Source organism: Engystomops pustulosus, chromosome 1 (assembly GCF_040894005.1).
Source record: "Engystomops pustulosus chromosome 1, aEngPut4.maternal, whole genome shotgun sequence".
In the NCBI taxonomy this organism is placed as follows: Eukaryota; Metazoa; Chordata; class Amphibia; order Anura; family Leptodactylidae; genus Engystomops; species Engystomops pustulosus.
This window is the reverse complement of record NC_092411.1, coordinates 195,759,700-195,786,406: the sequence shown is the minus strand read 5'-3', so window position 1 is coordinate 195,786,406 and position 26,707 is coordinate 195,759,700. Positions and strand designations below refer to the sequence as shown.

Below are 26,707 nucleotides of genomic sequence, written 5' to 3'. Positions count from 1 at the left end.
TCCCTCAATGTGTGGCGGTAGTGTCAGTCACTGTGCGGCAGTAGTGTTCCTCACTGGGTGGCTGTATTCTTCATGTATGGTGGTAGTGTTCCTCACTGTATGGCGGTAGTGTCCCTCACTGTATGGCAGTAGGTTTCCTCACTGTATGGCCGTAGTGTTCCTCACTATGTGGCGATAATGTCCCTCACTGTATGGGGTGTAGTGTTCCTTAATGTATGGCGGTAGTGTCCCTCACTGTGTGGCGCTAGTGTCCCTTATTGTGAACGGTAGTGTCCCTCACTGTGTGGCGGTAGTGTCCCTCACTGTATGGCAGTAGTAATCCTCACTGTATGGCAGTAGTGTCCCTCACTGTATGGCGGTAATGTTCCTCACTGTATGGCAGTAGTGTTCTTCACTGTATGGCTCTAGTGTCCCTCACTGTATGGCGGTAATGTTCCTCACTGTTTGGCGGTAGTGTCCCTCACTGTATGGCAGTAATGTTCCTCACTGTATGGCAGTAATGTTCCTCACTATATGGCTCTAGTGTTCCTCACTGCATGGCGGTAGTGTTCCTTACTATATGGCGGTAGTGTCCATCACTGTGTGGCGGTAGTGTTCCTCCATGTATACCAGTAGTGTTCCTCACTGTATAGCGGTAGTATTCCTCATTGTATGGCGGTAGTGTTCCTCAGTGTATGGCTGTATTCCTCACTGTATGGTGGTAGCGTCCCTCACTCTGTGGCAGTAGTGTGCCTCACTGTATGGGGGTAGTGTCCCTCACTGTATGGCAGTAGAATTGCTCCCTGTATGGGGGTAGTGTTCCTCACCGTATGGCGGTAGTGTTCCTCACGGTATGGCGGTAGTGTTCCTCACTGTATTGCAGTAGTATTCCTTACTGTATGGTGGTAGTGTCCTTCACTGTGTGATGGTAGTGTCCCTCACTGTGTGGCGGTAGTGTTCCTCACTGTATGGTGGTAGTGTTCCTCACCATATGGCGGTAGTGTCCCTCACTGTATGGCGGTAGTGTCCCTCACTGTGTGGCGGTAGTGTCCTTCACTGTGTGGCGGTAGTGTTCCTCACCATATGGCGGTAGTGTTCCTCACTGTGTGGCGGTAGTGTCCCTCACTGTATGGCAGTAGTGTTCCTCACTGTATAGCGGTGGTGTTCTTCACTGTATGGCAGTAGTGTTCCTCACTGTATGGCGGTAGTGTCCCGTAATGTATGGCGGTAGTGTCCCTCACTCTATGGCGGTAGTGTTCCTCTCTGTATGGTGGTAGTGTTCCTCACTGTATGGGGGTAGTGTTCCTCACTGTATGGCTGTATTCCTCACTGTATGGCGGTAGTGTCCCTCACTGTATGGCGTAATGTCCCCCACTGTGTGGTGATAGGGTTCCTTCACTGTGTGGCGTTAGTGTCCCTCACGGTATGGCAGTCGTATTCCTCACTGTATGACCGTAGTGTTCCTCGCTATATGGCGGTATTGTACCTCACTGTATGGCCGTAGTGTTCCACACTTTATGGTGGTAGGGATACCAAATTTGTATAGGTTTTATAATGTTTTTATACATTTACAAATATTAACCAGTTCGCGACCGCCCGCCGTGTATTCACGGCGGAGGTCGCGCTCTGATGCATGGAGAGGGCTCACGGGCCGAGCCCTCTCCATAGCCGGTAAGTCTCTGCTGCATATTGCAGCAAAGGCTTACCAGTAATACCCACGATCGGTGCCAGCACCGATCGCAGGTGTTTTCCTGCTGATTGCCGCCGGCAAAGGTGCCGGCGGCTTCAAACAGATGGCGGCGCATGGGCGCCGCCATCTTTCCGAGGATCGCCGCTCCCCGTGACGTCATCGGGGAGCGGCGATCCGTCGCCATGGTAGCTTCGGGTCTTTCGAAGACCCGAAGCTACTTCGGGTTAACCCATTCATTACAATGTGCTATCAGCACATTGTAATGTATGAGGAGTAAAATCCCCATATACTGCCATATTGTAGTATGGCAGTATATGGTAGGATCGATCAGACAACCTAGGGTTAAAGTACCCTAGGGTGTCTGAAAAATAGTAAAAATTAAAATTAAAAAAAAGTTAAAAAAATAAATTATAATAAAAAAACCTAAAAATTCAAATCACCCCCCTTTCCCTAGAACTGATATAAATATAAATAAACAATAAAAATCATAAACACATTAGGTATCGCCGCGTCCGAAAATGCCCAATCTATCAAAATATAATAACGGTTTTTCACTGCGTTTAACCACGTAACAGAAAATCGCGTCCAAAGTCAAAACTGGCACTTTTTTGCCATTTAAAAAAAATTTAAAAATTCTATAAAAAGTGATAAAAAGGTCGTACAGTCCTAAAAATAATATCATTGAAAACATCATCAAAATTCGCAAAAGATGACACCACCCTCAACTCCATACAATGAAGTATGAAAAAGTTATAAGCACAAGAAGACGGCAAAATAAAAAAAAAAATTTGTACATGAGGTTTTAATTTTTGTAAATGTATGAAAACATTATAAAACCTATACAAATTTGGTATCCCTGTAATCGTATTGACCCAAAGAATAAATTAGATGCGTCATTTGTGGCGTGAAATAAAAGCCGTAATATCCAAGCCCACAAGAATACGACACAAATGCGTTTTTTCACCATTTTCACTGCATTTGGAATTTTTTTCCCGCTTCCCAGTACATGGTATGGAATATTCAATGTGATCACTACGAAGTGCAATTTGTTACGCAAAAAACAAGCCATCACATAGCTTTTTACGTGTAAAAATAAAAAAAGTTATAGATTTTTGAAGGTGGGGAGTGAAAAATGGAAATGAAAAAACGGGAAAGGGCCCGGTCCTTAACCGGTTAAAACCTCTTGTACAAAAAAATTATATTTTGCCATCTTATGGCGCAAATAACTTTATCTTTTGGTGTACTGAGCTGTGGATGTGGTAAAATTTTTTATATTTTTCAAAACTTAAAAAAAATTTTTATAGATCGGGCATTTTCAGATGTGTTCATGATTTTTACTGTTTAATTATTTTTTTTATCAGTTCTAGGGAAAGGGGATGATTTGAATTTTTCAATTATCATTATCATATACTGCCATACTACAATGTGCTGAAAACCAATCTTGGTTAAACCGAGGCAGTCTGGGGTCTTCGGAAGACCCGAGGCTGTCAGTGCGACGGATGATGGCAAGGGATGTTGCACTTTTCCTCATTACAAGTTAGGTATGGGTTAAAGGAAGAGGATTGGATGCATCACTGGCAATTAGTACATGCAATTAAATGTAAGACAAATTATGCTAAATTTCACTTAGTCACGCATGTATATTTGGATTTGATTAGAAACTCAGAAAAGAGAAATAAATGTGTCTCTAAGATATATAATTATGAAAGAAAAAGTTTTACTAATAGCATTAAACATAAATCACGGAACAAATGGGAAAATATCATTGGAGCTTTCGATGATAAAGAATGGGGAGAGGTGCACAAAAATATTAAAAGTGGCTCCACTAATTGGAACCATAGGATACTTCACTTTTTTTGATTCACTAACTATATTATAAACGAAAAGACCTTTTTAAAATAAGGATCATGGATAACTCCAATTGCTGGATGTGTCACTCAATAGAAGCAGACTACTTCCACTTGGTTTGGTTATGTCCAGGTATCTGGACTTTTTGGTATGAAATTTTCGAGAGAATTTCATTAACTCTTCACATTGATCTATGACCCTCTGTAGGAACTGCTATTTTCGGTCTTTTAGAACAAGAGACCGTGAAATGGGAATTTGGGAAATTAATTATCAAACTAATGAATGTAGCTTTGGTTTGTATTGTCCGCAAATGGGGATCTAAGGAGTACCCAAAAGCAGATCTATGGTATAAACTCTCCTTACAGATCAGAAGCTACGAATGTATGTGGTAGGGGGGTAGGGGTGGGGCAAGTATCTTGGGGAGGTCCTTCTGCTAAAGAGTGATAATAGATATCGGTAAACTGTAATAAAGCTGATAAAGGTACAACTATACTTGGTTTGATGTATAAATATAATGGATCACTGTATAAGGAAAGTTTTTTGTATTATGTGTACATTTTTCAAAATTAAAAAAAAAATAAAAAGAGGGATGATCCTGACGAACCGGGTCAAATCGAATTTTGATAAATTTGCCCATCTCTAATTATTATTATTATTATTATTATTATTATTATTATTATCATTTGTTTCGGGGTCTCCAGTATCTGTTTTCTCTGGGAGTCTCTATGTTTATTATTTGGTTTCGGCCCTGTATTTATTGTCTTGTTATTTGGTTTCTGGGGGGGTATTTAGTGCTGTATTTTGTTTGTTTGTGCAGCTAGGGTGTTGAGTACTAGAGTAGACCCTTAAAGGTCACCCTCGGACCTATATCGGTTGTAGGAAGTCAAATTTATGTATGAGATAGGCAAGACTATTGTCTTCAAAATTATGGTAGTCTCACATTGAAAGCTGTAGTGGATAATGACATATGGAGCCTTAACTTGCAGAGCATTGTTAATCTCTTGCTCATCAGTGCATTTGTTGGACAATGGGTCCAAGATTGAATTTTGTAATCCTTCTCATTTTGTAATAATAATTTATATCAAGATGCAAATAGTTTTGTTTAAGTGTAGCTAATTTCAGCTGTTTCTTGGCAATGGTTTACACTTCTGTTTACACTGAATCACCTAGGTGCAGGAAACACATCTGTTATTGTTTTTGGCAGAAAATAATTGCAGGGCATGAAAACCTGAATGTGTGGTAATTCAGAATTGTTCAATAATTTACTTGGGACCGATTTGGCAAACTCTGTGTAGCACTGTGTAATCTGTGTGCTCTATATAAATAAAATATTTTTTTAATTATTATTATCATTATTACTTTTATTTTGTTAGCTATATCAAAAGGACCCCTCAGGACCTTACCTGTAACCATTTGGGTGCCAATGCATTTGTATTGCTATCTAGTGGTGTGGGTAAGGGAACTACGAGAGATAGAAATGATCAAAATGTCATTTTCTCAGAAATTGAAATCCCATTCTTGTAAAAATTTATTCATATAACATTAAACATTAAAGCAACCAAAATTTTATAGACATCAATTTTCAATTCATACATTTTAGGTTGGCACGAATATGATGTATATAATATATCAGAGGGCAACATATTTTCAACATCATTATCTATGGTCTGTGCCAAAAATATACGTTTGCCTACTATGTCTTTCTTATTCAGTGATCATATTAATATAGTGTATTATATGGTTCAACAAAGTAATTATCAATAGATACTGTATATCTGGACATATTAGTGGCATTAAAACAAGACCCTTCACTGATTTTTGTCTCATTGGAACCAGCTGCAATATAAATACTAAAGAACTGTATAGCAGGTCCAGGGCTCTAGAACCTCCACTTGTAAAAATTAGCCATTACACATTGCAGTTTTGTATATTAAATATTTGCACTATGATGACATGTAAACATCATGTTATAATACTATATCCAAAGAGACCTTTCTGCATTGTAACATGTAGTATGACAACTTTTTGTATATTTAACTTTTCCCTGAATAATTCCAATCACTTATATAGTGACAAGACTTGCAATCATGATTAACACAAGGCTTATTTCTTTGATTGTTATACTTTGCCTCCTACCAAATGAAATTACACACTTAAATTCTCTGATCACTGATGAATCAGATTGTATCTGCCCCTAAAAGGATCTATAGGAGGGATGTGGTAGAAGGTAGAAGATTAGAAAAAAGCAGAAACAATTACGCAAACAGTGCTGCTAACTATATATATTTTTTTACTCTTTTTATTCTCAGATATACTGTTCTGTGATTCTCTAATATCCTTTAACCCCTTAAGGACGCAGCCATTTTACAGCTTAAGGCTCAGCCCGATTTTTTGGATTCTGACTTGCTTCGCTTTATATGGTTATAACTTTTGAACACTGTTACTTATCAAAACGATTCTGAGATTGTTTTTTCCCCACATGTTGTACTTCATTTTAGTGGTAAATTTTGGCAGATAAGTTTTGCGTTTATTTACAAAAAAAAGAAAATGTGATGAATTTTTTGAAAAATTTGCCATTTTCGAAATTCTAAATCATCACGTTTTCAGGCAGATAGATTTACCAGCTAAATAAGTTGCTGAATAACATTTCCCATTTGTCTACTTTACATTTTCATAATTTCTGAAATATCTGGATAATTTATTTTGACGTCACGCGGCTTGCAAATAGAATATCGCTTTTCCGGATTTTCAGAATTGACTATTTTGGGGATAAATACAGTTTTGAATGAAATTTTACATATTTAGCATCAAAACCCCCTATATAACCAACCCATTTTCAAATCTGCACCCCTCAAGCTATCAGAAACAGCTTTTACGAAGATTGTTAACCCCTTGAGATCTTCATAGTAATTGAATCAAAATGGAGGTGAAATTTAGAATGGTCATATTGTTCCCTTATACGTTCATTTAGCACCAAAATTTACACATTTCCAAAATATAAAAAGAGAAAACCCACCATACAATTTGTTCTGCAATTTCTCCTGAGTACAAAGACCCCCCACATGTGGCCGTTACTTGTTTTATGGGGGCACAGCGAGGCGCAGAAGGGAAGGAGGGCGCTGCAGCTGCCAGGAATTTAGTTTCCTCATTGGCCCCTTTTGAAGGCTATAAAATTTTCGCTTTTTCGTTATTGGGGCCATGTGACGGCATTTTTTTTGCGGGATGAGATGCTTTTTCCATTGTTACCATTTTGGGGTTGGTATCACCTATTGTTGAAAATTTAGGAACTTTTTTTGAGGGCAGGAGTAGAAAAGCATCAATTCTGTACTGGATTTTTTACTTTTTTTTTTTTGGTGTTCACCGTATAGACTAATAGTCATGTTATCTTTATTCTATGGGTTCATACGATTACGGGGATACCAGACATGAATATATTTTCTTACGTTTTACTAAATTTGTCAAACAAAACCCTAATGTGGGGAAAAATCTATAATTTTTGTATTGCCATCTTCCAAGTGGCATAACTTTGTTACGTTTTTGGCTACGGAGCTGGTTGATGGCTTGTTTTTTGCGGGACATGTTGTACTTTGCACCAGTATCATGTCTGAGTACATATGGTTTTTTGGTCGCATTTTATATCATTTTTTGTGGGATTGAAAAGGTAAAAATCATAATTTTTGGAGGGTTTATAACAGTTTTTTTTTACGGCGTTTATCGTGGGGGTTCAATAATGATTTACTTTTATTCTACGGGTTGTTACGGACGCGGTGATACTATATATGTGGGGTTTGTGTTATGATTTAGACTTTTTTTTTGAGTTATATGTCTCTTTATATGTTTTGGGGGTTTGGGGCATTTTTAGTGATTTATGACTTTATTTTTTTATTGAATAACTTTTTTTTTTACTTTTTCACTTTTATACCATGGGACATGAAGAAGCAATCTTCTGATTGCTTCTTCATGATAATATTCTGCAATACTCATGTATTGCAGAGTATTATCAGTGTCAGCCTATGCACTTGCATAGGCTGGCACTTTGCCAGTAAGATGACGTCACAGACGCCATCTTACTGGCAATTCTTGCTAGTAACTCTGGGGTCCAGATCGGACCCCAGAGTTACTATAGCAACGATCGGCGCCCCCCGAAAACGGTTCGGGGGGGCCGATCGTGGGGGAAAGACCCCCCAGATACTTGTTAGATGCCGCGGTCGCGCTGACCGCGGCATCTAACGGGTTAAGCACCCGCGATCGGAGACAACTCCGATCGCGGGTGTTACACTGGGGTGCCGGCTATTAGTTACAGCCGGCACCCCGTGTTTCCCGATGCCGGTTCGGCTCTGATCCAGAGCCGAGCCGGCATAGGAGCCGTGGCGGATATATCCGCCACTGAGCGCTAAGTCACTGGGAGCAAATAGTTAATTGTTTGTCATTGTGAAGCATATTGGGGACAATATTGCAGCTACTCTCCTCTCACTGGCTCAAAGAAAACTCATAATCAGAGGTGGAGCATGTAGAGGGCACCCGATTTTAGGACACACAGGATACATTATACAGTGCAAGCATGTATACACATGAAAACTTATCCTGAAAAGTCATCTTATAATAAACACATGCTTTATATGGGTTTCTGGTCTCAAAATTTTGAATAACCCATGTAAAGAAGAGGTTATTATTAGTATGACACCCTGCTGCTCAGCTTCACACTATGGATGTAGCTGGAGTTAGAGAGAGGTGCCTTGAGTAAGCAGAAGCCTCCATTACACTATAGGCAGTTGATCTGCAGGATGCTTGGTATCACACCCCACTCATTACCTATTAATGACATATCCTGTGGATGGGACATCCATTTAAAAGAAGATTTCATTTCCTTGCCTGATGTTTACTAGATGATAGCATTATCTTTGGGACAGGCTTCTATGACACTATGAAAATATGATTTTATTGTGAATTATATTGATTTCAATGAAGCTACATGTGATCGATAGGATAGATCATTGATGGCTAACCTGTGAAATGTGTGACAGAGTTGAAATGCCAAGACATTTTGCTGACACACAGCAAGCTGGAGACAGGGCAACTCTCCTGCTGAAAGCCCAGCTCAATGTCCCTCACTAACGGAGGTAAGATAACTGCTATTCCCGCCATGCCGTGGCTATCTGCTTGCTGCTCTGGCTTCATTCTGGCAACTCTCCTGCGGAGAGTACTGTGGAATGATAGTCATCTTTCCTCCATTAGTGAAGGCAGTTAGTTAGAGCTCCCACCATTTATGGAAACACTGGAATTGGAAAATGGAAACACTAGAACTGTGTCCCACAGTTACCCTGTCAGTGTCACCCGCCCATTATCTTAAAGCAGATACCAAAATCTCTCCCTGCTACCAGTATACTCACCTTACTGCTCAGCAATCCTTGGGAAGAGAACAACCCATCTGAGACAGTCAATACTTATTCAATAACTAATAACTTCTAAGCTAAAAATATTACAAAAATAAGGATTATTTATAAGTGACATACCACCCAAGTGAGGCTTGTTTTTTTGTGAATTTTGACACACCAAAATCGAAAGGTTTGCCATCACTGGGATGGGCCATCAGTTTCAGATACGTGGCAACTTCATTGATGAGATCAAACAGAGGGAAAAGAGCCAGAAGGGATGGGTCATCAGCTTCAGATAAGGGACAGTTTCATTGATGAGATCAAACAGCTGGAAAAGAGCCAGAAGTACAGCTAAGTACTGACCTGTTACTGCAGCTCAGTAGTGTGGCATGGTGGCTTAGTAGTTAGCATTACAATCTTTCAGAGCTGGGGACCTGGGTTCCAGTCCCAACACCTGCAAATAATTTTTATGTTCTCTCTGTGTTTGAATGGGTTTCCTCCTACACTACAAAACATACTGGTAGGTTGATTAGATTGTGAACCCCATTGGGGACAGGGACTGATTTGGCAAGCTCTGTGCAGCTCTGCTTAATCTGTGTGCACTATATAAATAAAGGAATTAATTCCATTCATTTAAAGAGAATGTGTCACCAGCAACTCCCCACAAACCACACAGCACCTTTTAGTTGTCTTTTTAAACATTCCACTGATGCCTCTATCCATGGGATCAGAGTTAGCATTCTTGTAAAAAAGACATTTATTGATATCCTCTGTTCCAGTCATGGTGGCAAAAGCTGCAGTATACAGACTGTATACCCCACCTCCTCACTGACACCTCAAACTCAGCCACACTCATGAATGACAGACAGTGAGGTTTATTACTCTTCATATAGTCAGGTTTCTCTTAGCCACCACCTTTCTCAGGGAGTGGTTAATGATGTAGCAGTGCTGTGTCACACACAACCCCCTCCCTCTTTCTCTCTCTTTCAACATTCCAGCAATGCTAAGGCACCTACTGGGGAAAGTAAAGTGGGCTTTACATGTCTGTAATTGAATATAGGTAGATGGTTCCTAAGTACTAGTTTCATTCCAGCAGCATGGTGGTTGCAGCAATGCATATGCAGTACTCACTTTAAAATGATTGGACTCAAATCATGTGTGTTGCATGTATTTTTTTTAACATTGCAGCCATGGAAAGGAAACATATAAGGACAAAGACAATTCTTTTTAATCACAGTCTATAATTAAGTACCGTATATACTCGAGTATAAGCCGACCCGAGTATAAGCCGAGGCCCCTAATTTTACCACAAAATATTGGGAAAACCTATTGACTCGAGTATAAGCCGAGGGTGGGAAATGCATTGGTCACAGCTGCCCCAGTGTATATAGCCTGCCAGACCCTGCCCCAGTGTATATAGCCTGCCAGTCCCTGCCCCAGTGTATATAGCCTGCCAGACCCTGCCCCAGTGTATATAGCCTGCCAGACCCTGCCCCAGTGTATATAGCCTGCCAGACCCTGCCCCAGTGTATATAGCCTGCCGCCGCTGCCGGAAAGATCGCACAGAAGATGTACAGGGGTCGCCGGAAAGGTGAGTTTAGATATATTTATTTTTTTCACTCGAGTATAAGCCGAGTTTGGGTTTTTCAGCACATTTTTTGTGCTGAAAAACTAGGCTCATACTCGAGTATATAAGGTATTTATTTTGGGTGGGTTAATTTAAATGGCAGGTTATTTTTAAATGAAATTAGCAGTAGTTGCCTGGTCACTATACAGATAATAAAGCTTTTCTTCTGGGATCAAGAGCCATAAGTAGCTAGAATTTGAGGATTTGAGGGAAGGGTCTTGAGTATCCCCACAAGTGGGTCATTTATGTAAGTAAAATGGAAAAAAACTTTTATTAGAATGATTTCGAAAATATGTTGTAATCACAACACATCCATTTTTAAAATTGAAAATGAAGGTGAATAAATAAACTCTAACTTTCTAATACATGCATAATTTTTTAGGAACAATGAAAATTATTGACATCGGAAAATGCATTTGCAAGATCACTGAGAAAAACAAGGATAAAGATCATCAGTGAACCTCTTTTGTAATGATTTGGCTTTAACGCGTTGAGCATATTTTGCAAGAAAAGGTTGTAGAAAAGTACTGGCGTTTTAGATATTCTTAGCAAAAAAAATTAGTATGCCACTATTGAAATGGAAACAAAATACTGTATTTCATCCAGATAATGATTTTCTATGTACAATATTAAGAACAAAACATCTTAGTTGCATTTATAAAGTACAAATATGCTAATTGTTTGTAATTTTCAATCTACAGATTTTACCTATGCATAAGAAAGATACCTCTTATAGCTTCAGTATGCCTGAGACTTTCTGTAAGGATTGGGAGATAGCAAAACTTTAAACTGCAAACTAGGTTGACATAATAATGATTTTTTTTTTTACAAATACAAAATGTCATTAAAACCCAAAAGCAAAAATAACGCAGATGAAAGATCACAGCTGAATTATGTTTTGCTCATTATGAGCGTGGGATGGAAAAAATGTTACCTGTTACTTCCAGATTAATAAGTTGTTTTTAATGAATTCTTTCTAGTGGAAGACTCCTTCTTTCCTACTTGAGATAATGAAAATACCATATATATATATATATATATATATATATGAATCTACTAACTAAAACATAATGTCAGGGGAATTGCCCTTATAATACTGCTTAAAGATGTTCTTAAGAGGAAGAATAAAGTTGAGTTCATTATTAGTTCTTTTTCTTGAAATGAATAGTAGGTCTTCAGTAAAACAGCTGCCCATTAAAAGAAGTAGGATTCATTGTTAAATCGCCAACTGGCAGAAGAAACCTCTTGCCAATATCATAGCCACTGGATTATACTTTCATTGTCTGTTGCCGGCCCCGACTGTATTTACTGATTTCTTCGCTATCTCAACTTGTAAAATGTTTGGACATTTGTTTAAACCTCTATAGAATACGTTCTTTTTCTATGTTTTCATATTACCAAATATAAGAAAGGTTTTAAAGTATGACACAAAGATGAAATGGTTTTATATTCTAGTTGCAATATATGAGCATGATTTCCCCATTGTTTTGAACTGTTTTCTTTTGTAATGCCAATGTAAAAAAAATCAAACTTAATTATAAAAATATACTGGCTGGATAGTGCCAATGAATTGTGATACAATGACACATGTAAAAAACACACCACACAAGTCTATGGATATGCATCAAATAAGCATTGCACTCTGAGACTCATGCAAGTGCTATGCAAGTCCAATGGGGCACATTTACTTAGAATGTGGGAAACTACTGTAAAAGTGCTCTGCCCGCGTATAATGCTGGGGGCGACAGATTCATTAATAATGTGTGCCAGAAATCATGAATCTGTCACTTCCCTGCACTGGCCCGACAGAGTTCACCAACTTTTTTGTGGTGTACACTTAACATAGGGCATGCAACAGACTTTGCATGTTAAATACGGTGCACGGTCCGACTGAGGGCCCGCTAATTTGTGTTGCATGGTGGCTAGCGCAACAAAATAGTTGTGTGCGACACATTTGTGATGCAAACACTTCTTAAATACCCATGCAAGCAGTTTACACCTGTTACAGTTACAAAGTCCGACAGAAAACCGGCGCAAAGCTCTTAGTAAATGTGCCCCAATCTGTTTTTCACTGATCAATTGCAATAGAAAAGAAAGAACTCTATATTTTTGGTGCATTGAAAAAACCAAAAAAGTTCATGTGAAAAACTGAGACACTGAAAACTAGCGACAAACAATCCACTTCAAACCACCAAAAAACAAGAGAGGACAAGGGAAAAAAATAAGCAAAAATCCAAACCTTCACAAAGTCCAAAAATTTTAATTAAAATGCTTTGCTCCGCTTTTACGTTCCTCAGAATTTTCATCAAAGAATCACACATAAACCAAGAAAAGAAGAACAGTACCTATATGTCTCCGATTCAGATTTTCAGAGTAGAAATATACTTGTAATTCCAATCTATATGAATGATGTTTTATCCTTTGATCATGTTCGTCCAACGTTCACGGTAATCTAGGTGTAGGGAAGCAGATCTTTCCACTCGGCAAATACGCCGCTTACCTCCAAGTTCCACTCGCTGTTCGGGCCGTTAGGATTCAATGTGGATTTTGTGATAAAATGTTTCTATGTTTGTATCTGATCTAAATCTTTTGTGAGTATATGAAATTAAAGAAGCTTTCTTGGTTTCAAAAAAGTCTATTGTACTATTGTACTTGGTGGAACTTGGAGGTAAGCCGCGTGGTTGCCGAGTCGGGAGAACTGTTTACCTACAGCCGGATTACCTTGTTTGTTGGACAATCACGGTCAACAAGAAAAACATTATCCCGATAGATTGGAAACACAAGTATATCTGTACTTCTAAAATCTGAATCATAGACCTACAGGTACTGTTCTTTTTTTCTTGGTTTATGTGTGATTCTTTGCCAAAAATTCTGAGGAATGTAGAAGTGGAGGAAAGCATTTTAATTTTATTTCTGACTGAAAACTAATTGAACTCTGATGAAAAATGCCAGTTTTTCACTGACCAAACCCTGATTGCATTATGATCAGACTAGGATATGATCTGCAATGTAAGTGTGAAAGGGACCTTAAATTAAAAAAATATCATTATCTATTGTTGAACTTGGAGAACACTTTTCTTACAATAGAGAGAGGTGTATAAACAGTTATCATATAGCATTGGTGACACATCTTCAAATTAAGCAAAAGATCAGGAATGTTAAAATCCAAGATTATTTCCCCCAGCTTAGTGTTATTGTTGTGTTAGAAAGATATATAGGAAAAAAACTGCAAGATCACCCCTTATGTCACATATTACAGCGTAATGTACACTTGGAGGTACTCTTTAAATCTTTAAAATCCTAAGGTCTGTAAAATCCTTACTGCTCTGTAGGATTGTAGGGTTATTGGGGCCCCAGTTGATTGAAGAACAAGTCAGAATTAAGAAGTTGGAATCTACTGATAGAGAGGGGAAGCTAAACTATATAGCCTAACAAAAAATGACTAAAGGAAATCACATAAAGCTCTTGATGGTTTTTTTTGCTTTTTTTAATATGCTATTATTATTCTGAGTACTTTAATTTGTGTTTTGAAATTGTCGGTTCCAAGTAAATCTAGAATGTAAATCAGTATAGGTTGGACTAGGTGGGCCCACATCTTTATTTAGTTGTATCTTCTATAACTATTACTATAGCTACTCCTATGGCTTCTCTTCTTCTATAATTAAGTGAATTGAAATAAATTAGCTAACACATCATTGGCTAAAAATTTAGCAAAATATTCAGTTGTATAAAATTTTAAGACATCCATTGACTTTTTTTGTCATAGTGTGCATACCATACTTTCACAAAACAGCAACACCTTTATTCACATGAGCTTTTAGAGTTATTGCATAAAAATTGACATTATTTACAGGCATTCAATGCGGTGTCTATACAAAGCACTTTACAAAAACATGTCACTGATCAGCATAAATACTGCATGTACTTTATGTATGCATGTGTTGTAACATGATAAATAGATATTAAAAAGGGTCTTTTGCAAATTCAATCCATGCATCAATTCTGGCAGATTTGTCAGAGCATATCTTTCTGAATCCCATTGTTATTAGACATTTTTTCCAAGTCTTCCATGATTAAATCTTGATCACTTGTCAATGGTTTCCTTTTATCAGATTCCTTCTCATCACTGCTCGGTTTTTCAAATGCTGACTCTTGCCGCCCAGGATTTTGTGAAGTTGCTGGTAAGATGGCATTGCCCTGTGCCCGATGAGAATACATTGTTCTCCTTTCTATTTCTTCTGTACACAGCTGAAGCTTAAAGGCAGCCTGAAAACCACGTCTAAAATTTTCATTAAAGAAACCATAAATGATGGGATTAATGCTGCTATTGAAAAAAGCCAACCAATGTGCAAATGGATAGATATAAATATTGATGATTTGGTATTGATTTTCCGTCAGGTTGGCATAGTCAGTAAGCATCATCAGAGTCCACAAAGGTAGCCAAGACAAAATAAACAGCAAAGCAATAATAATGAGCATTTTGATGACTTTCTGCTTCCGTCTGGAAACAGCATGCCTTTGCTGTTGGTGATTCTTATTTTCAACATTGAGTTCACTCTTAAACAGGGTGATACCTATTCTGGCATACATAATTACAATGAGAGAAAGGGGAGCAAGGTAAATGTTAGAAAAAAGAACTGTTGTATAAATCTTTCTCATCTGTGGATTAGGCCAGTCTTCCCGACACCAGTGAACGGGTCTTGTTTGATTGTTAATGCCAAGAATTACTAAAAAGTGTTTATCTTCTTTAACGTCAGACATAACAGCAGTAGGACACATGATAGCAATAGCCAGGACCCAGATCACTGCGATAATAACAACAGCTGTGGAAATGGTCAGTTTCTGCTTAAAAGGATAAACAATGCAGCGGAATCTGTAATGACAAATACAGTTATGTTAAATGTCTTATAAATTAATACAAATGCATACATGAGAACAAGTTTGCTGTGAATAAAGTGTTTTAATATAAGCTTATGTTATCTATTTTACTTGACATATTCATTTGACATAAAAAGTAGCATTTTTTTAACAAGTCTCATAATCAGGCTAGTCTTTATGGAATAATCATTTCAAGTAGAGATAAAGTTATTTATAGAGTGCTATGGACATATCCTTTCTATAGAGGACTCATTACAGTGATTCTTCACTGAAAGAAATGTACCTCTCCTATAAGCTCTTTAGCCAATACAGGATACCCTTTCATTAACCAATGCTGTAACTCTGATCATCAGGCTGTCTGGTAATAATCTTAATAAGCAGGATAATGCTAATAAGGGAATAACGTCTTATGAAGGGTTGGATTTCATCAGTCTTCACAATCTAGCTTTCATGTCAGTAGAATCAAAGAACCATTACACTAACAACAAAAGGCTTTCTTTGACATGAATCTATGAAACAGGCAGATCTCAGTAACATTTAACAATATGACTACAAGCTTCGACAACAGTGGACTTTAGCTATAACTAAGATCACGATGCACATTTTAATGTGCAAAGTAGAGATTTATTAATTCTGTTGCAACCTCGACACTCGGCATCTGAAATCAGACTATGGAAACCATAGCCCGATGTATTAAAGTAGGGCACGGCTGTAAGTAATTAATGCTCAGATGGAACTAATCAGTTAGGTGCCATAAAAATGCAGACACAAATGAGATGTGCACCAAAATCTTACATGGGCTGTGCCTGTTTTTCAATTTCTTTTGATTTCAGACCTTTTTTCCTGGTCTGTTCTGCGCCAAAAATTGCGCCTAAAAAGCAATGTCGTTAAAAAGTCCAGATGTAAAACTGCATTTTCATTGCAGATTACATGTTCGCTGATGTGCTTCAGGCAAAATTAGTCCTTAGTGTTAGTGCTAAGACTAAGGGCTATTCTCACCTAAAAATCAGCGAACATGTAATCTGCAAACATGTATTTTTAATGTTTTTTTTAATTAAAAATGTGGACTTTTTAACCACATTGCTGGATATCTGGATATCTCTTTATCTCAAATTTAATGACCAAGGCAGGTCACCTTCCATGCACAGTGGAGCTCACAGCCAACTGTTATTAACAAAAAAGAAAAATTAAATATCAAGAGTGGGGTAAGCTATAACATTTTCTTTTGATCTGTTAGAAAATAAATGCCCTAAATGCCCCTTCTTCACCATTCTGCCGTACATAACTTTTTTAAAATTAAAAACTATCAAAGGTCGTACAGTTCTTGAAATAGTCAGCTCATCCTGCAAAAATAGACACCTTACTCCATAAACGAAGTATACAAAGCTTTTAGTTGCCGAGGTATTCAGACTATTAGTATCTCTGTAATCATACTGACTTAAAGAATAAAAGGGATGTGTCATTTGTACAGTACAGTGAAAGTTGGCAAGAAAAGCCTACTAGAGAATTCAGCTTTTTGTTTTCGATTTAACTGTATTTGGATTTTTTGCAGCTTTCTAGTACATGGCACAGAATATTAAATATTACTATTACTGATAGATACAATAGAATAGATACAATTAATCCTGCAGATAAAAAGCCCTCACATAGCAAATGGTAACATTTAAAATGGTAATAATGTAAACCCAAAAATTTAAAAGAGTCTGGTCCTAAAGTAATTAAGCTCATAATTTTTTTTGTAGAAACAAAGACATTGGAGCAGATTTATCAAGCTGCCTGAAAGTCAGAATATTTCTTGTTGCCCATGACAACAAATCACAGTTCCCCTTTAAAATATTCATGAGCACTGGTAAAATGAAAGCAGAGTTGTGATTGGTTGCCATGGGCAACTAGAAATATTCTGAATTTCAGACAGCTTGATAAATCTGCCCCATTATGTTTTTAAGTTTTAAAAAGGCTATATTTACTCAATTACAGTAGGTAAAAACTTAAGTTTTCACACAGCCATTGTGAGGATGTATACTTGTGGCCGTATTTATCACTATGCGTCACAATGGAGGAGGGATGAGCAGCTTTTATTCCTCCGCTCCAGTGTGCTGCTGTATGCTCGCCCGGGTTACAGACGGGTGCCAGTCACATACATTGCCACATACACCCTTATTGTAATGAACAAAACTGGTAGAATTTTAAAAACCTCTTCAGTTACTGAACCAGGACTGCAACAAATAACAGCTGTGATAGTGCAGGCACCTAGTCGCCAGAGATTACAGCAGGCAGAAAGAGGGAGGAAGTGCAGAGTTTTAAAGTGGAGAGTGTAACAGTGTAACAGATTGCACAGAGGGGCTCAGGGAGAGCTCTTCAGGTTTATTAGCATCAAATATGCAATACAGACCAAGAGTGTGGGTACCCATATTTGCATATTTGTTTTCCCTAAGCCTTCCACTTTGGATTTATGTTATTTTACTGCGGATTTATTTGTGGGTGGCGTTATTTGTGTCCACCATTTACTTTCCGTAGCCATACTTACCTGGGAATACTTAGTGTCCATTGTTACCTTGATTGAACTGTGTGTACTCTTTTTTGTCTGTCTGTCCCTTTACACTGCCTGCAGTTTTACTGTATTTTATGTAACATTGATTATCAGTAATAAAGTTTACCAAGTTTTATTGTATATTTTTATTCTGATTTATCGGCTTTGCGTATGAAGTCATTAGGTGTTTAGTCTCCTTGGTGGTGACTGCTTATGGCCCTTTTCTAACCAGTTGCAACCCCATGAACTTTTTTGTGGTTTATTTTTTAATCTTTGTTTCATTGCAGCCAATTGGTAGGATTGAAAAAGTACCTTTTTTATTCTCATTAACCCCTTAGTGATCAAGCCTTGATTACCAAAGCCTATTTTTTTAAAACCAGCATGTATCACTTTATCCAGTAATAACTTTAGAATGCTTATGCTTAACTTACCCAAATATTTTTAAGATTTTTTTCATGACATTTTGTACTTTAAGTTAGTGGGAAATTTTGGTTGATATGTTTAGCATTTATTATGAAAAAAAGGGGAATTTGGTAAACATTTTGAAAAAATGTGCTATTTTCCAAATTCAAAATGTTCTGATTTTTTAACTAATAGTCTTACTACCCAAATTAGTTACTAACATTCATCATATCTCATCTTTGTGTTGGCATCAATATACAATTGTCTTTTTTGATTTATTACGATGCTAGAAAGATCACAAATTGAACAACATCCTCTGAAATTTTCAAGAAAATTTTAGAATCAATTATTTTAGGCACCATTTTATTTCTATGGGGGTTTTGAAAGTTCAGTTAATATAAACCTCCCACATATCACCCCATTCTATTATATTCAGTCCTCAAACTATTCAAAACAGCAGGTAGAAAGCTTGTTAACCTTTAAGTATTTTAAAAAACTTCAAACAAAATGAAGGTTTGATTTGGAATTCATTAATATTTATAATTAATACACTCAATAAGCCCTGAAATGTACACACATTAACTGAATAAAAGTAGAAAATGCACCAAGGATTATATTGTACAGTTTCTTCTGAGTAAGAGGATCCCCCACATGTGGATGTAAACTGCTTCTCTGGGTACATGGTGGAGCACAGAAGGAAAGGAGCCATTGATCTATTGTAGGGCAGGGTAGTTTTCAGGTGCCATGACGTGTTTGTAGAGCCCCTGGGACCGCATTCACATGTGGTTTTTTGGTTGCTTTTTGAAACATAATCCAAAGGCTCTCCCTGCAATTGCTCGTTGAGGTAAGATAACATTTCCTTCATGTTTAATTAACGTGTTGGAAACACAATAGGGCTCATTTACTAAGGGTCCGAGCACTGCACTTTCGTCGGGTTTCCAAAATATTTCCGTTTTGCGCTGAATCGCCCCGGGATTTTGGCACACGCGATCGTATTTTGGCGCATCGCCGCCGGCTTGCATGCAACAGAAATTGGGAGCGTGGCCATCGGACAACCCGACAGATTCAAACAAAGCGCAGAATTTAAAAAAAGGTTTTGTGTCGCAAGATCAAGCACTCACATGCAACAGGAAGAAGCAGGTGAACTCCGGCAGTCCTCGGCGCAGCAGCGACACAGGAAGGAACTCGGACGCACAATCTTAGTGAATCGTAAGTAAATCTGCCCCAATGTTACCAAAACATGTGATTCCAAGTAGAGCCTTTGTATTGCATTTCAAAACACAGGTAGCCTTAGGTACCACAAACCCCTTATACCAGAGAATTTGTAAACTTTTTATCATGTGGTATAGGGGGCATATTAACCCCTTGCCACTGATAGGCTTTACGATTTTATTTTCTATTTGTCACTCCCCACTTTCAAAAATCAATAACTTTTTTATTTTTCCGTGCATAGAGCTGTATAAGGTCTTGTTTTCTGTGTAATAAATTGTACTTGCTCGTAACAGTATTTTATATTCCCTGCTGTGTACTGGGAAGTAGAAATAAAATTCAAAATGCCGTAAAATTTACAAGAAAGCACATTTTCACCATTTTCTTGTGGGCTCTGTTTTTAAGTTTCTTACTGTGTGCTCCAAATGGCATCTATAATATATTCTTTGGTTCGGTAAGATTACAGGTTTTATTAGATTTTTTAAAAATGAAAACCTTTCGTACTAAAAACATTATTAATTTGGCATATTCTGACTCCAATAACTTTTTCATACTTAGGAGTACAGAAGTGGCTAAGGTGTTATTTTTTCTGGGACAAGCTGACGTTTTCATTGTTACAATGTTTGGGACTGTGCAACCTTTTGATCACTTTTTAAAGATTTTTTATGTGTTGCAAAACAGCAAAAAAGTGTCAATTCAGACATTTGGGCACATTTTTAATGACTGTTTATATGTTTTTATAGATTAAGAATTTTGTGTTGTGTTATTGTGTTTTTTACATTTTTCATTTTTTAACTGTACATTGTTTTATATTTTGAAATTTGAATGATTGTATTTAAATTTTTTATTTATTTTATATATATATATATATATATATATATATATTTTTTTTTTTTTTTTTATTTAATTTTACATTGCTAGCATATGAACTAGTGATCATGTAATACAAAAAAAAAACGTAGTTCATTGTCAGCTCACCTGAGAATGCTGAGTCTTGTAGTTCCTCTGTGGATCCGTGAGCACAGATAGCCTTTGCCCCAAGAATACAAGTCAAAACCAATAAGTCCAGCTTTAAACAACGGAATCCAGGATGAGGATAGAAAATATATGTGATTCTCCCTCTTGCCTTTATTTATCCCATGTGAATTTCTGTTAGTAGGATGACCAGCAGGTCTCTCTTTTTAAACTTTTAAAAAAATTTTTGAACATTTTTCTCCTTAATTCTCATCCTGGATTCCGTAGTTTGAAGCTTGCTTTTGGAGTGATCATTTGTTAACCAGTTCATACTAATGCACTACAATAACCATGGATTGCAGTGCATTAGAAGTTTCGGCCTATGTTCTTGCATAGGCCAACAGGCATATTGCTTGGTCCTGCCAGTGGCTGGACTGAGCAGGCTTTACCACAGACAGACCCATGACCTCCAATAGGTCCTGCGCATCATCTGCACAAATTGTGTCAATTGTGTCAGCCTTGCCCTAGGCCCCTTAGTGACCAACATAAAAGTCTGTATGGGAGGTCACAAAGGTGTTATTGCACGCTCTGCACTCCTTCTGAAATGTAGATATTTTTGCTAATTTATTAAAGAAGAAAAACTGAAATATCACGTAGTCATTAGTATTCAGACGCTTTGCTCAGTATTGAGTAGAAGCACCTTTTGAGCTAGTACAGCCATGAGTCGTCTTGGGAATGATGCAAAAAGTTGTTTACACCTGGATTTAGGGATCTTCTGCCATTCTTCTTTGCGGATTCTCTCCAATTCTCTCAGGTTGGATGTTGAACTTTGGTGGACAGGCATTTTAAAGACTCTCCAGAGATACTCTTTAGGTCAGGGTCACAGAGGTGTTCAGAAGCCACTTCTTTGTTATTTTAGCTGTGTGCTTAGGGTCATTGTTGGAAGGTGAATCTTTGGCACAGTCAAAGATCCAGACCACTCTGGAAAAGGTATTCAACCAGGATATCTCTGTACTTGGTTGCATTTATCCTTCATTCAATTGCAACCAGTCGTCCTGTCCCTGCAGCATAATGCTGCCATCACCATGTTTCACTGTTGGGATGGTATCTGGCAGATGATGAACAGTGCTTTTCTCCCACATACCACTTAGAATTAACACCAAAAAGTTCAATCTTCTCCTCATAAGAGCAGCGAATCTTATTTTTGATAGTCAGGTAGCCCTTCATATGTTTTTAAGCTGTGTGCAGGCTTTCATATGTCTTGCACTGAGATGAGGCTTCCTTTGCCACACTTTACCATAAAGCCCCAACTACCGTGTTTCCCCGAAAATAGGACCTGTCCCGAAAATAAGACCTACTGCCGTTTTCAGTAGGTTTTCAAATATAAGGCCTCCCCTGAAAGTAAGACCTAGTGGCAGTCAGATCCCGAACATCGACATCCGTATCCCCCCCCCCCCCCGCAGCTCCCCCTTCCTCCTCTCCGTGTAACCTGAGTGACTGCCCGGGAAAGTTGAACTGCCGGCAATTGCGGACAGCCGCCGTGTGGGAGCAGCTCCCGTTACAGTGTGACGGGGAAAAGCACTGCCGGCAGCCCTCAGTGAATGAAGCGGCAGTGATCTTTTCATTATCTGTGTCCAGCCATCAGGTTCAGCGCTGGGGCAGCGGTGACACAGATGACAGATTTATCGCTGGAGCAGTGGGAAGGGACATGGTGGGCACTGCCATACCTGGTGGATGTTTCCTGTGCCCACTGCATCTGCTAGAAATCCGCTGCTGCTGTGTCACCTGTCCAGCAGCGGTGTGTGAAAATGACCACCACAGCACTGAAGAAGCCCACCATATGAGGTCCCTGCATGCAAAGGTGAGTTGGGACATTGGACAATTTAATGTAATTGATGTAATTAAACAGAATGTGAAGGGGTGGGTAGGAGTTACAGGAAGATGTCAAAGTGTTCAAGTAATGTTATTGGTTAGCGCCCTCTAGTGACCGGATGTAGCAACAGGAGGTATCCAATTGAGTTAATTACTTCAATTGATGGGTAATTAACAGTGTCAATCTGTGAGACATCTGACGGTTTTCCTGTCAGTTTTAAGACACTTTTGTTTTCGGGCCCCTAAGTGTTAAAATCAGGCTGGTGACAATCCTTATTGTTTGTGACTTTCTGGGATCTTTTGAGTGTGAATCTTTTGGGGAGTACCCGCTTTTCTGGTGAAAGGTCTGTCCCCTACTGTTTTTCGGTAAAGTACGAGAATTTGAGTGCCAGAAGAAAAAGTTATTCTGTCGAGTACAAGAAAGGAATCGTCGAAGACTCGCAGGGCAAAAACCTTACTACTTTCTGCAAAGAGAAAATGATAGATATCCGATTAGTCCGAAAATGGCAAGCGGATTACAATAAATTCAGTCAACAAGTGGATAATGGAAATGCTAAGAAACGCAAGTGTGGATCAGGTCGGCAACCATTATTTTCTGAGCTAGAAGATCTCATCTGTGAATGGGTTGCTGACAGAAGAGCAAAGGCTTTGGTTGTGAGTAGGGCCCAGATTCAAGAATTCGCCCTTGCAACGGCACCACAGTTCGACATAGCCCCCGAAGAATTCAAAGCATCGAAACACTGGCTGGATAGTTTCCTTTAGCGGAGTGAGTTGTCTTTAAGACGATCCACAACACTTTTTAAGCTGGAAGATGCAGAAATAATTAAACGTGCATTTGCATTCAAGTCCTTTATTGATGACATTGACTTTTCTAAATATAATCTTGCCAACATTATTGCTATGGATGAAACTGCAGTTTTTATGGGTCAAGTGTCTCAAACAACAATTGATCAGCGGGGTGCATCCTCAATCTATATTCCTTCCACTGGTTACGAAAGTGCACGAGTTACCTGTATTTTAGCAATTCATGTGGATGGCACTAAAGTCACACCTTTAATTATTACGAAGGGCAAGAAGGATAAAATCGAACGTGTTTCAGGCGTTTTTATCCTTGAAACTGAAAAGGCCTGGGGCACGCAAGCAGTTATAAGGAAGTGGGTCGATTTAATGTTTCCCCTTGTTATGCGAGGGAGCCAAAGAGGTCTGCTAATCTGGGATGCCGCCAGCACACACCGTGCTAAAGACATGAAGAAATGTCTTCATGAAAGAAGAATAGATTCCATAATGATTCCAGCAGGAATGACGGCCTATCTCCAGACACTTGACATTGCAATAAATAAGCCATTCAAGGACAATTTGCGCATGGAAATAAATGACTACATTGAAAATAGAATGGAGCGAAACCAGTGTGGAAACTTCGTGAAGCCTAAACTACAAGAGGTTGTGACATGGGTGAAAAATTCATGGGATAGAATTACCGACGGATGCGTTGCAAATGCGCTACGAGCAGGCTATCTTGACAAGAAGTCCTCCTTTAAAGAAAGTGCCATTGCTAAACATGAGAGACTGGGGCCATTGATTTTAATCGAAATGGAGTCAAAAGAAATGGAATTACAAGGAAGTCACCACGAAATTCAGGATTTGAAAGGTTATGATGATGTTCCAGAAGACGATGATATGACTGTATATGAATAATACTGATAGTGGTAACAAAGTCTTGATGGAAGTTTGGACAGTTATAAGGATGTACCACAAGTTAATAAGACTTTAAGTAAAAAAAGCTTGTTTGTATATGGAAATAAATTCTTTTGTGGCTGGTTATGCTAATGTATGTGATTATATGTCTACAGTTTATTAATAAATGTTAATTTTTGTTCAACAAGAAATGTCAATTCTTGTTCATGAAAAAATAATGCATCCCCTGAAAATAAGACCTAGTGCCTCTTTAGGAGCAAAAATTAATATAAGACACTGTCTTATTTTCGGGGAAACAGGGTAGTGGAGGGCTGCAGTTGACTTTTTCCCATCTCACAACTGCATCTCTGGAGTTCAGCCACAGTGATCTTGGGATTCCTCTACCTTTCTCACCAAGGCTCTTCTCCCATGATTGCTGAGTTTGGCTGAATGGCCAGGTCAAGGAAGAGTTGTGGTTGTCCCAAACTTCATCCATTTAAAAATTATGGAGTTGTGAGGTCTTATATAGACAGGTGTGTACCTTTTCTAATCAACTCCAATGAGTTTAATGAAACACAGCTGGTCTCCAGTGAAGGAGTACACTATCTGAAGGAAATAACTGCCAAATTCTCATGGATACAGTTTTTCTGTCTTTCACTTTACACTTCAAATGACACCACTTATTTATTCTTTTGCTCAATATGATCATGGGCATAACACATTTATATAGGTTTTATTATGTTTTAATAGATTTTTAAAAATTAAAACCTTTTGCTTTCTTAATTTTGTCTTATTGTGACACCAATAAATTTTTTATATTTCGGCGTATGGAGCTGTGTAAGATATCCTTTTTTCTGGGACGTGATTATGTTATCATTGCTACCATTTTGGGGAATTTTTCATGTGTTGCAAAACAACAAAAATGTGGTGTTTCAGACATTTGGACCTTATTTTACGTTACGGGGCTCACCACTGGGAATGGCCGTTTTTATTTTTTGATAGATCTGGACTTTTGGGACACAGCTATACCTAACATGTTTATGATTTTATTTTTTTTTATTTTCCTGTCAGTTCTAAAGAAAGGGGGGATTTTATTTTTTTTTCATTTTTATTTATTTATTTTTTTTTACTACTTTCAAGATTTCAAGGGTCTAATTATTCCTACCATATACAACAATACTACAGCATTGCAGTATATGTACAATTTTCTATGGATCTATAACATTGTGCTATCCTTAATTACATTATAATGTACATGTATGGCATAATGTATTAGGGGTTGAAGTAATCTTTATTATTTTAATTGTTTAAAGGTATAGTTTTTATTTTTCTTTATTGTCAAAGTGTTTTAACATTTTATATTTTTTTTTTTCATTTCTTTTTTTCATTTCTAATGAAGATCTATTTGAAAATTCTAAGGTCAATAGCCATGAACAGTTTTTTTTTTACCTCTGTTTTGTTATTTTTATACCGTACCAGTTATTTCTCTCATAAAATGACTACTGTACATTTTCCATTAAGGTTTTCTGCATTTGCTGTCTAATCTCTTCAGTATAAAATTGAAATTTTAAATCACCAGTTTTCTAAAGTAGTTTAGCATTTTCCTCTAATTGATTCTTACTGTAAACATCGCTTTTAATCCTCTGAGGATCATGACACTAGAAGCCATTAGTTCTACGACTAGACTGTACCTGTGTGATCCCATAAAGTACAACAAAAGGTGGTCATACACCTTATCATATATTGGAAGAAATAGCAGAAAACAAGAAATGGTACAGTGCTGTCAAAAAAAGGATCCAGTCGTTAAAATGACTGCGCACCTCAAGTCAGGGTGGACAGTCTGTGTGAGTTCAAGAAAAATCCAATGAGACTACAAACTACAAAGTAATGTATTTTGTACTCTACACTTCGGGTGAATGAAGTGCTACATTCTTCAGGAATGCGTCTTCTAAAGGATTTTGCATACAGATTATCTGAAAACATTTTTTGGTTCTAGGGGTTTTTACGGCATTCCATTTGAGTTTTGTACCCTTCAATCCATGAGTGTTTGTACAAAAGTTCACGATAGGTATGACAACGACTTTAAAGGACACCTGTCATCAGGTCTGTGTCACTTGTCCTGTCACTACTACCTGTTGGAGCAGCTCACAAGGATCCCATCCCAGCCTTTATCTAGTTATTTCATACATTATTCATTGTAAAAACATCTATTCTTTATTATGTAAATGAGGTTGGTCACATGGTCAGAAGCAGTGATGTCACCCCTGTTACCCCCCCCCTCTCCTCCCCCTGCTCATGTCTGTGTGTAATGTATAGTAAAGCATGGCTAGTGTGTGTCCTGCATCTGCTGACATGCTGCATCCTCCTAATATACAGGTGAGAGACACAGACATCAGCTACACATGAATCTGACATGTTCTGCTGTAACATGGCTGCCTGGAGCTGCTGTGTCTCTCCTAAACACACACACATGCACACACAGGCTGCAGGGGGTGTGGCCACCAGCACCAGGAAGCACATCATTATACAGCCTCACATCATTATACAGGCTGTCAGTCATGCACTGGGGGTGTGGCTGTGCCTCCCACTCATGAATAAGCTGGACAGCTTGAATATGCTAATGCTTCATTGGACATTTCACAGGTCATTTGCATACAGCTTTAGGACCT

At 38.1% G+C, this 26,707-nt stretch overlaps 1 protein-coding gene across 2 annotated transcripts in view; it reads right to left on the bottom strand.

The window, feature by feature from the left end:
* Positions 1-13,413: 13,413 nt before the first annotated feature.
* The window catches only part of NPFFR2 (neuropeptide FF receptor 2), a 144,628-nt gene continuing 131,334 nt past the window's right edge, over positions 13,414-26,707 (bottom strand). For both annotated transcript variants that reach the window (XM_072117373.1, XM_072117363.1), the window contains one exon: positions 13,414-15,392. In XM_072117373.1, the coding sequence (XP_071973474.1) occupies positions 14,534-15,392 (859 nt within the window). In that variant the 3' untranslated portion in view covers positions 13,414-14,533. The remainder of the gene's footprint in view (positions 15,393-26,707) is intronic.